This window comes from Gouania willdenowi, chromosome 21 (genome assembly GCF_900634775.1).
Source record: "Gouania willdenowi chromosome 21, fGouWil2.1, whole genome shotgun sequence".
NCBI lineage: Eukaryota > Metazoa > Chordata > Actinopteri > Blenniiformes > Gobiesocidae > Gouania > Gouania willdenowi.
The window spans coordinates 28,030,774-28,043,443 of record NC_041064.1 but is presented as its reverse complement, the minus strand read 5'-3'; the positions used below and the strand labels follow the sequence as shown (position 1 = coordinate 28,043,443).

The following is a 12,670-nucleotide window of genomic DNA, read 5'->3' as shown; positions in this document are numbered from 1 at the left end:
ACACTACCATGGGAACAGAACTGTTTACTCTTTTACCCGCTTACGCCCACCCTTTCCCCAGCCTCCCAGCCAATCAACACTCAGAACACATGTAAACAAAGACACACATTGGCTGAGAAAGCTGCACGTAATCATGATGCCTTCTCGGCCATGACAAATCTCAGCATCAGTTAACCACTGAATACACTCAAGTGGAACATAACCAGAACATAGAACCCAGTCCGTTACAGCATTGCAGACCAGACCAGGCGGCCCGTAAGTGGAGCGCAGACCTGACTGAAGCACGTAATCATATTTGTTCCCTGTGTTCCCGCAGCCAGTGAGGAATGAGCAAAATCAGCAAATAATATTCAGTGAATGTGAACGCTGAACAACAAAACGCAACACAACGCCGTCAATATAATACCACAACAATAAAGAAGTGTTTTTGTGTTTATTAAAAATAAATATGTTAATGTAATAGAGATTTGAAAATATTATGATGATAATAAAATCTTGAAGCTCGACCCGACCCTAACCCGACTAATGCGTGACATATCGACCTGAATTTCGGGTCGGACTCGGCCCTAAAATCTAACCTCTATTTCAGGGTAGGTGCTCGCCAGGGACATCTGTGGGGTCCTCAATGTAGCGTGGATGGTTCTATTGCTCTCCACTGTTCCCGCCATCTTGCCTTGACCCAGGAAGCTCTGCTGGTGTAGTGCTGAGCAATTCCTGGGCGTGTATGGAAAATGGGCGAAGGGCATTTGAGGCTCTTGCGCTGCGGTCTCTCCGTGATGGTAGTAATGATGCATTGATTTATAAACAACAAATTAACAGTTAACAAAACTTTACTCCAAAAACCCATTCTGTATTAATGCTTGATAATTGCACATTCCACAGTGGGAAAGAAAACAGAATTTGCTGTATTTTTCTGCCATTCTCCTGACATAGAACTCCTGGGTGTATTTTGCATTAAATGTTCGTTGATTGCTGTCGTACTCACAGGGTGCCTCCACCACTGGACTGGAATGTGGGACAACCTAGTTGTTTGGGAAGGCACACATTATTAATGTCGACAAAGCGTTGTCCCAGCTCCAAGCAGGTCACAATTTTCACTTTTGAAAAACTCTTAAATCAAAAACAATCACCTAACAATAGTTGACAAGTGATAGTGTTAACTCTTGTAGTTATAAGTGACAAAATTGGGGGGAAACACTAGGGATGTCCCGATACAACTTTTTCACTTCCGATATGATGTTGAATAACAGTGTTGCATGCCACTGTTATTTATTATAGTTCTTTTATCTCGATTTATTCCTTTATTATTTATTCCTTTATTACGTAGGCATTCACTGGCGGTCGGCAAAGCAAGAATTTCATTGTACAGGGAAACGTGTTTCTAACTGTACAGATGACAATAAACACTTTGACTTGACTTTGACTTTGACTTGACTTTGACTTGATAGCAATATTGCAGCCTTACGTATCGGCCGATACCGATATTGAACCAATACGACATCAGCACAAATCTTACATAGTTGTATTACTTATTTTGAAGTGTAGAATGTTAAAAAAAAAAGGCTTGATCAAGTGGTGTTACTCAAACAAAGAAATATGGTCAGCAACAGTAGTTTACTTTGTTGGAGTGTGAACCACAGTCACCTATAGATAAAAGTGCTGGAGCAGAAAATGTTATCGGAGAGCCTATATCTGTGATTTTAGATGCAGTCCGATAAAATCTGCTATTCGTTTTCTGGCTGATATCAGACCGATATCAATATCGGATCGGGACACTTCTAGAAAACACACATGCTAATCCACTCAGCTGTGCTCTCTTTTGTTATCCCAATACAGATCAGAAAAATGCGTTACACAGCGTAAAGGATAGTGCACGAGTAAAGGGTTCAAGCCTTTACATTAGGGATGTAACGATTAATCATAAGGCAGTTAAAAATCGATTCATAGGTATCACGGTTGATATCGATTTTCTGAAAATTGAATCGCAGTACTTTTTTTAACCAGCAGAGGGCGCTATCCACAAGTGTAGGCGGCGGGCGGAGTCTGCTAATACTTTCTTTCTGGCCACCTTCTAATCTTAAATATGTTAATAAATGATTCATTGCCCCTTTAGCACCGAAAGAATATCTGTAATATTATTTGAATATCTGTAAAAGTCACGTTTTTCTATTGGCTCTGTCTCCTAGCATAGCTTCTCTTCTTCACTGCAAGAATTTCTGCATGCCAACCGACCACTGTGTTACCAGCGCCTTCTGCTGGTCCAAACAATATGACGTAAATCAGTGTAATCACAGTTTTTTTTTTTTTTTTAAAGTCCAATTGTTAACGCACAAAATACATTTTCAGTTGCACTTTTAAAAAGAAAAAGAACTATTATGCAGTTTTGCATTGTTTATTATAGAACCAGAATTTAAATTAATAGGCTTCATTTTCATGTCTATTATTCCTTTATTTAATTCATTTAAGATTTATTTTTAGTTAAATTGCATTGTTTTGAATAGTTTATCAAGGGATTCTTTTGACAATGAAATTGAAAAGGAAAATACAGTATTTTCTAGTTTTTTTCCCAAAAAAAAAAATTTGTCTACAGTCTTATTTTGTAAAATAAATCGTGAGCGAATCGTATCGTGAACCCAGTATCGTGAATCGAATCGTATCGGGAGTTGAGTGAATCGTTACATCCCTACTTTACATGCAAGGAATGTAAATAGTTTGAGCCCCTGAAAAAGAACATAGTCACAATACCTTTCAGGGCATGTTGATTCAACACAGACAAGAATACCAAGATCTTTTGACTAATATTTTTCAAAAATAAAAAGTACTAGTATTGTCCGATATCATTGATATACTTTCAAGTAAATCTAGGTGATAAAACAATAATGATATATCATGGAAACTATCACTATCAATAGAAAATTAATCCGATAGAATGTTAGATAAATTTACCGAACTCCATTAGAAACAAAAATCTGGTTGAAAATGATCCAGAACCACAAGGCATTATGAAGGAAGTAGGCAGAGGAACGGCTCAAACCTCTTGACAGCAGTAGTTTCATGTTTTGCCACAGTGCCTCATAACTGCTTAAAAAAAAAAAAAAAAAAAAAAAAAAAGAATGGCGTAGAGTTAAAAGTACTAAATTAGTGCAATCTTGCAAGAGGAAATTGTGGATAAAAGAGAAAAAGCCACGTCACCAGTTCGGCTGCATTTCTGATATTTTAAGTCTGACAAGAGTCAAATCAATGATGTCAGCAAACTATACTAGTTTGTCATCCCTACAAAGTCTGGCAATAAGACAAATTTAGTTTAGCACCGCAGCCACTCTCATCCATTAGAGTACAGCAGCGTCAATTGGCCTCTTTTGTAGCAAGTGTACACACCTTACTTTAATGTTGTTACAGTTCCGTACTTAGAACAAGTTTGCTTAATTGCTTACATACATTTTTACAAATGTTTGAAAAGTAACCAAACTTAAAATGATCTGTTGTCCTTTTCTCCGTTTAGAGCTATGATTTTATATGTGAACTGCATTGTTTAACTGGTAAATAACTTGCAAAATAGTCGACATTATCAAAATGAAAAAAACATAACACAAATTATTTTACAAAATATTAATCGAGATTGATGAGATTTTTTCTTCTCATCAATCTGATGCACAAAACATGCGATGCCAAAGCAAATCATAGCTGAGAAAGACACAAGAGAACAATCCGCATCGCCAGCAAATCGCAGACATTTGCAAACCTAATGGGAAAAAGTGCTTGGACGCAGAAACACCACCATATATGGACTAAGGAGGGTAAACGAGGAAGTGAATACAGTGTAGGAAGTAATGTTGCGCCTGCTCAGTCAACACCAAGCAAACTCACGAATAATTCTGACGATAATCACCATTACAAATCAACACAGTCACATCCATGCAGTGGTGTAAATAACATGTTCAAACGGGGCAGGGTGTTTGCCTATAAGATGTATGACTGTCGATACCCCCACAAATGAATGACCTGGGCGGGTAGGAGGCTGCTATGCTAACTATAGTCACTGCCTCTGGAGCGAACACTGGTTTGGAGAGTCTTTCTTTCGTCCAGGGGGCACAACTCAGGTTCAGTGCCGTTTGTTAAACTAACAAAAATAATAAAGATAGTTTGCTGAAATTTGTGAGTTAACCAGAGGTGTATCAGTACGATGATCGATAGCTTCCAGGCGAGCCCAGTGCCGCTGACACTGACAGCACGACGCTACAGCCTGTGCTCGGCCCTTCGGTCACAAGAAACTTACCCTGTGCCACAGTCGACAACACACGCCGGTAAACGTCCTGCCATCTCTCCCGTGCGGCCTCTGCTGCTTCAAAGAACGATGTGGGCGTGCTGGGGAGGGAGGCTGTGTCGACTGGAGGATGTGCTGAGGCGTCCACAGGTCTGAGCCCGCACGGTCACTTCGCACTTCCGCAATCGGCTTCTTGCACAGGCAAGCAAAGTCAAGATGGCGGAGGACGGGCCCTGTTTTTTTTTTTTTTTTTTTGCCCCATAGACATGCTTACGTAGACTATACGTAGACGTGTCGACTGTGGAGGGACGCGTCTACAGCGCCGCCATCTTGGAACGGTGCTGATGGGGGGTAAGGGATAATATTGTTAGCAGGTTGTTATAAAGGTATAGTGAAATCAATGCCAACAGGACGGACAGAAACATCTATATTATGAATCTAGCGTTCTTTGCAACAGTCTGTTATACAGAAAAAAACAGACTTACTGCAGTAATTGATGGGATTAAGAATACATCATCTAATAGAGCTAATAATAGGCCTAATTAATTATGAAGTTATTTTTGTTTATCTCTGGTTACATTGCTCACATGTTTAAATTTAAACATGTAGTAGTTTAAGGAGACAATGGGAACTGGCAGTAAAACGGGAAGTTTTTGTGGCAACTGAGAGGTCCTTGCTCTGCAGTGAGCACTTCAAGACTGATGACTTTGACAGGACAGGGCAAATTGTCCGGTTGAGACAGAGAGTCAAATACTAAATACTCTTGTAGATAGTTTTCTGTGAGGATTGTTTATGTTTTCGTTCCTTGAAAATTTCAGTTCTTTGGCTATAATAATAATAAAGATGATGATGATTGGGACATAATATTAATAGTGACAGAGTATAATAGTAATACTAATATAATAAGAATCCAGTAACTATACTATATAATAAAAACAACAATATTAAATAATAAACAATATTAAATAATAATAATAATACAATGAGAATACCAGTAACTATAATGTAAACTATTAATAATAAAAAGTATAATATGATAATGATGATATAATGATAATTATGAGAATAGCAATAACAACAATAAAGTAGTAGTACAATTATACAAAAATAATAATAATTGTCAAATGCAATGTATAGCGTTAAGCAATGTTGTCAACAAAAACCTGAGCACATCTGAACGTTTTTTTGGGTTCCTTTTGTTCTATTTATGTGGATCTATCTATCTATCTATCTATCTATCTATCTATCTATCTATCTATCTATCTATCTATCTATCATGTGTGACGTTTATTACAAACAAACGCCGTGAAAATTGCTTGAGAATTGAGCGATTTATGACAACTTTAATAGTGTAGCATATCATTCCTCTATAGATGTAATGCACTGTAGGAGCGATGGCCGCCCTGTAGACGCACCGCTCTCGTGGTCTGCATCAGTCAACGCGGCGTCTACGTATTAATGTCTATAGTATACTCCTCATTGAACGGGTTGGTCCGTTGCTGCGACACGTCAGCGTGGCCGCCATATTGGTAAAGGCAAAGCTGCCCTGTAAGCTAATACAAGTGAGTGGACCGAAGTTCATAAAGTGCCTTTCTACAAAGATATTAGAGTTATTACTTTTTATCAACTCATTCACACACACATTTATATATTTGGGAAACAAATAAGCGTCAAAACAATGTATGTATCTTTGAATTTGATTATTTTATTTAATGTTTACTCCTTATACTGTATGTTTACATAGGTAAGCACTAAATCACGTCATTTTTCAAATGTTTTCAAGAGTTTTTACAGTTACCAATGTATGTAACACCTCTTGTGTGGATAAATATTGAAATATTAACATTATTTATTCTGAAAACAGTAACTTGATCCTGGAGCATGAATGTGACGGGTGGATTGTCGTGCCAAAGTAGTTACACCCAATAGAATCTGTATCCGCTGCTGCGGGAGCACGCATGAAGGGCGGAGCTACAATTCCGTGTTTAGATAGTTTAGCTTATACGGTGGACCACTGTATAAATTAATTTTCTTTTTTAATCTGTTTTCCGAATTAATATTTTTTTAAATCTGTTTTTTGAATATTTTTTTTTAATCCATTTTCCGAATTAATATTTTTTTTAAATCCGTTACCCGAATTAATATATATATATATATATATATATATATTTTTTTTTTTTTTTTTTTTTTTTTTATTTGTTTTCCGAATTTTTTTTTTTTTTTTTTCAATCCATTTTCTAATAATTTTTTTTTAGTTTTTTTAATCAATTATCCGAATTATTTATATATATTTTTTTAAATCCGTTTTCCAAATTAGTTTTTTTTTTTTTTTTTTCAATCCATTTTCGAATAATTTTTTTTTAGTTTTTTTAATCAATTATCCGAATTATTTATATATATTTTTTTTAAATCCGTTTTCCAAATTAGTTTTTGTTTTGTTTTTTAATCGGTTTTTCGAATTAATATGTTTTCCCCTGTGGGGATTGTCTCATTTTTATTTTTTATTTTTTTGTTTTAACACAGAGACTGGTTCCGTGTCAGAGTTCATCCCAATGGCGTCATTCACAGCGCTGGATTCGTTTATTGATTTTTACTTTTCGAGTTAAAATATAAAGATATTAAGGATTTGCAGTCGGCACAACTTTCACATTAGTGACGGACAGGTAAAGAGGATACTTTAGTTCAAGAGGACACAGTCATCATAAAGCATAGCTTGGAGTCCTGGTTGAATTCATTAGCAACCAACTACATTACTACGGCAACTTCATGGATACCGGTGGATAATAATAATAATATTAATGCATTTGATTTTATGTAGTGCTTTTCATAGACACTCAAAGCTCTTTACATTGATGTGCATCATTCTTTTATGCCACACACAGTGGTGGTAAGCTACTATCGTAGCCACAGCTGCCCTGGGGCAGACTGACAGAAGTGAGGCTGCCACAGTGAACCATCGGTCCTTCTGACCACCACCAACACTCACTCACACACTACATGCATTTGATGGATGTACATGGACTTGAAAATGGTTCTATTGGAGTTTTTCAGCATTTCCTTGTCCCTACAGATGCAGACAATAGCCTTGATAGTTACTGACCCTCAAAGTGACACCACCAGTAATGTTACATACAGCACTAAGATAAGACTGTGCAGTGAATATTGAATGTGATCATGTCTCTCTGTCACACATTGATCAGTTGTAGTTTTATGTCCAGGGGGATAAAAATACTTCCTGAGTGTTTATGGAGCAGCTCAGAGACTAAACAGCTGTTCTGTGTGATCATGGTCCAGTGCAGTGGGGGCTTTGTCTTATCCAGGATGTATGGAGTCTTCTCCAGGGTCTGTCATTCTGCCACTAGAGTCCAGCTCTGTGTTCACCACAGATCAGCCCTCTTTACCAGTCTGTGCAAAAATGTTGGCGATCAATCAATTCGAAAATGTTGGCCCCAAATGAACTGAAGCAAAGCAGATGAGAAAGTATTTTATTTATTTTAACAACAGGCTGAGAGGAAACTTTGGTCCATGTGTAACACAGCAGTGATGGTTACAGCATTGCTTCACTCTGCGTCAGTGAATCAATCACATCTGAAGTGAAAAAAGAATAAAGCCACACATTTAATTCCTCATGTGTACAACATTTGTAATTTTGAGAGTGAAAGCCAAAGACAAGCTGTAGCATTGTTCTAGAAACTAAGTTCTCAAAGTGGAGCACGGGATACCCCCATAGGGTGGTACATGAAAAAAAAAATTAAAATTGAAAACTGAAACATAAATGGACCAGCGGTCAGGAGCCTCCATGCATTGCCACAAATTACACGTTAGCCGACGTAAGACAACCCATGGTGTGATGATTATTATTCTTATTTATTATATATCATTCCTCAACAGGATAGGTCAAATTCAGAGACAAATTTCACTGTAGAGCTACATTATATGTAACATTAAATCAGTGGTTCCCAATTTTTTTGGGTCGTGACCCCATTTAATATCACAAATTTTTGGCATCTCCAGAGCCTTTTTCTTTTCTTTCTAGAATTAGCTTTTGATGTTTGTTGATAGGGTTAGGGGACAATGTGACAAGATGTGCCAGCTCAGATATTTTTATACTGCATTTTATTTTATGTAGATTAAACTTGTGAAAGTGAAAGCATAGAATACAGTTATTTAAGTTTTTATTGTGTGTGATGTTATTATTTAAAAAACAATAATTAAAACATTTAAAAAAGAAAAAATCAATCAGTTTTTTTTAAATAATAATTTATTAGACATTTCAGAGGACTCCATTTTAATTCCAGGGGACCCCACAATTGTTTCCAGGAATTTAGTGAACAAAGCTGTTTTTTAACTGTAAATAATAAGTATGCAAACACTATTTAAACTAGAAATGAATAATTACGCGACTGGACACAAAACTTCCTCACAATATGTGTGTAATAAACACTGGTTATAGCTGTTCACCTATGGAAGCCCAAAAGAGTCATAATTAAATAAATAAAAACAACATTTTGAAATAAATACTATTTTGATAAATAACAGACAAATATATAATATGGCCATTAAATTGCTAAATAAGGTAATATTACTATGAAATACGTTTTATTATTCTTAAATATCTATTTCCACAATGGTTTTTTTTTATTTCATAATGTCCTTTCCCACAATGGCCTTTTTATTTCATAATGTCGTTTTACACAATGGCCTTTTTATTTCATAATTCCCTTTTCCACAATCGCCTTTTAATATTTGCATTTAGAAATTAAAAGGAAGTGATCAGTACAGTACGTCTATACCTGTACGGCTATTGCCGAGTGGAGTCCCTGCAATAGTGTGTAGCAGTACTTTATTTTCTAGCAACCTTCCGGCAACAGTATTCATGTCTATGGCAACAACAGCTACCTTCCGATCACATCAATCAATGTCCGGTTGCACAACAATGTTTTTTTTTTTTAATGTGAAAAAAAAAAAATAAATAAAATTCAGACACATTACATTACATTGTAAAAAACATATCCATATCTGATGAGTACGGAGCCCTGGAGGTGACATGAGATGAGCTTTATCAATGTGAAAAAAAAAATCTGATGTAAATTTTAGATATATTAAAAAAATAAATAAATGAAATAAAATAAATGCATTTTTAAAAAAAATGGATTTCAATGTACAAGTGCGCCGCATCTAATGTGTAAACCCATGATTTTCGTTGTGTTTTTTCCTAAACGGCCTCCCATAGTTTTCCGAATTAAAATTTTTTTTAAACCGTTTTCCGAATTAATATTTTTTTTTAATCCGTTTTCCGAATTAATGTATTTTTTTAATTTGTTTTCCGAATTAATATGAAATAATTTTATTATAAATGAGGAAATAAATAAATATATACAATGACACTAATGGAGAGTATGGGGTGCCAAGTGTAAACATTTTGTATAAAAGTTGAAGCTAACACATTTTCATTATTTATCTCACTTTTCTCATATTTAGCACAATTAACACAATATTTAACCACATATATAGAGGTAAAAAAGCGTTCAATCTAAATATTTAAACCTAAATCTAAATGGTATATGTTATATCTAAATGTTAAATCTATATCTAAATATTTAATCTGAATGTTAAATGTTAAATCTATATCTAAATATTTAATCTGAATGTTAAATGTTAAATCTAAATCTAAATGTTAAATGTTAAATCTAAATCTCAATGTTGAACTTAAATGTTTCGCACATAAGCTAATTGGCCCCGCCCCTTGTAACCTCAACCAATACACAAGCAGAGACACATAGCCGCTCCCACCCACCTCTTCACCGATGCCTGCCTCTGTGATTTGTATGGCTGGTTCTCTCCCAGCGGCGGAGATCGAGCGTACGGTTGTGGCAGTTGTATGAGCTGCACTTCACAGTACACTCCCAACACAACAGTGCAACACAGTTATTAAAATGTATTTTAATGCTGTATTTTGTCAATGTTTGTTAATTTTCGTAAACAGCTGGCTTGGAAGTGCGCTTGGAAGCATAAGGTTTAGTGATCAAACCCACCATGGGCCACCTTTCTTTTTTTTGTCTTTTTTGGGTTGTCTAGAATACGTCTGCTGAGCAGACCAACATCATGGCAGTTGTACGAGCTGCACTTCACACTTTCAACATTGGTCTGATCAGCAGATATTGGTTGAGGTTACAAGAGGCGGGGCAATTAGCAAATGTGCGAAACATTTAAGTTCAACATTTAGATTTAGATTTAATATTTAGATTTAATATTTAGACTTATTGATTTTTTTACCTTTATATATGTGGGTAAATGTTGTATTAAATGTCGGAAAATGTGCTAAATATGAGAAAAGTGAGATAAATAATGAAAATGTGTTAGCCACAACTTTTATACTAAATTTTTACACTTGGCACCTCATTTCCATTAGTGTTATTGTATATAATTTATGTATTTCCTCATTTATAATAAAATTATTTAAAAAAAAAAAAAAAAAAAAAAAAAGAAAATGAAAAGCACATGAAAAGCAATAATAACCGCTATAGTGTTTTTACTGTTTGATATAAACCACTGCTGAATCTAGTTTATTTTATATCTGATAATGAGTTACATAAAGTTATGGTTGGTAAATATCTCACTGATTTACTATAATTAAACCAGATCAAGCTTGATGATTTCATCATTAATATACTGAGATCATTACTAATGGGATATTCTGGTGTAATAATCACAATACATACATTTCTGTCTAATGGGGCCAGCTTGGCCTGTGAACAGGTAAAATATAATTAAAATATTGCTTTCACAAGTCGGGACGGATGAATAGTGACAATAGTTTTATGCCAAAATGTATTTCACAAGACGTGTGACATGTTAGCTTTTATCCTTCCATAAATGTGTTAAATCTGACCGTAAGTGCATCTGTGGCTCTTTGGGGTTTAATGACAGTAAGACATGGAGTTTTTTATTAGTCTCTTCCTTTCATTAAGTGGTTAGCATTAGCTCTTAGCCCAGTCTTATGTGTCGGTGGGTTAGCTTAGCTTAGTTAGCTTTAGTCCTTTACCAGTTGATAAGTCCCCTGTCCCCAACCCGAAGGCGGAGGGACGCTACCCTCTCGTTCACTGGGGTAAACTCCCACATGTGGCGGCTGAGCTGGGGGGCAATAAGCAAGCCCACCCCAGCCCGCCGCCTCTTCCCGCGGGCAACGCCAGAGAAGTGGAGCGTCTAGCCTCTCTCCAGGAGTTGGGACCCAGAGCCCAAGCTGTGCGTGGAGGTGAGCCCGACTATATCTAGCCGGTACCTCTCAACCTCCCGCACAAGCTCAGGCTCCTTCCCCCCAGCGAGGTGACTTTCCATGTCCCAACAGCCAGAAACTGTGGATGCGGACCGGGCCACCGAGGCAACCCCCCTCGACCGCCACCCAGTCCTCTCTGCACCCGACCCCTACGGATCCCTCTGCGGGTGGTGGGTCCACAGGAGATGACTCAAGATATATTTGCTAAATGTTTTAATGTTTTAGTGTAAATATTATGTTTTTCTGTAACAAGCAGTGGCTGAAATAACTGGTCATTTTTTTTTTAATATAATTTTAAAGGAAGAACAACATATTTTTTAAATAACTAGAGCTGCCAACTTTGGTTGTTTAGTCGACTAATTGGTCCATGCCGTCGTGGTCGACCAGCAATGGTATCAGTTTCAACATTGTAAAAAAAAAAAAAAAAAGAAAGAAAAAATGCAATGCACTTATATAGGTGATAAGGATAAAACATCAATATAATGTAATTAATGCCTAAACATGATTCTATGTCCAGCAACAGCTCTGTGTGAGTGTGTGCTGCGCTGCAAAAAAAAAAAGAAAAAAATGTTGCACTTCAGTGGTCACTGCGCAGAGCAGAGAGGGAACACATTAAGACATGCTTTTTCTGCACAAGAACATGTATTATCCTTATATTTGATACGTTGATTATGTAAATAGATCCACTGTCTCTGGCACCGCGGGGCCCTTGCTTCCCTGTGCGCTGATCTGATGTTGACATCAGCAGTTTATTAATAAAAGCTGGCTTACCACTAAAACAAATGTAAATATGTCATTTGTATGAGGAAAAATTGGTTTTAATTGTCGGTTTCAGGTCGGATTCTGATATAAATACCTAATGTCTGTCGGACCTGTATAGGTTTCACTTTTGCTTTGTCGGGTTCTGGTCAAAGCTTGAATAAGGTTCATATCATATGGTCTGTGTTTAAAAGCAAATGGTCACCACAAAATGCCAAAACAAAATATTTGTCTCTCTTTTTCTTTCTCCTCGTCCTCTTCGGCACCTGCTCATTCAATCTCTGTTTTTTTTTTTTTGGTCGACTAACCGCTACGTGCTACAAAGACGGTCGACCAACCATTACCTTGGTTGACTACAGCCCTATAAATAA

The 12,670-nt window shown here is 36.4% G+C and overlaps 2 protein-coding genes across 2 annotated transcripts in view; one reads left to right on the top strand and one right to left on the bottom strand.

Annotated features, from left to right (window-relative positions):
- The window catches only part of actr3 (actin related protein 3), a 48,696-nt gene extending 44,207 nt beyond the window's left edge, over positions 1-4,489 (bottom strand). Inside the window, exon 1 of the mRNA XM_028435446.1 lies at positions 4,277-4,489. Coding sequence (XP_028291247.1) covers positions 4,277-4,320 — 44 coding nt within the window. The 5' untranslated portion in view covers positions 4,321-4,489. The remainder of the gene's footprint in view (positions 1-4,276) is intronic.
- serpine3 (serpin peptidase inhibitor, clade E (nexin, plasminogen activator inhibitor type 1), member 3) overlaps positions 4,060-12,670 on the top strand; it is a 71,481-nt gene continuing 62,870 nt past the window's right edge. The window contains exon 1 of the mRNA XM_028437073.1: positions 4,060-4,100. The gene's annotated coding sequence lies outside the window, so the exon portion shown is untranslated. The remainder of the gene's footprint in view (positions 4,101-12,670) is intronic.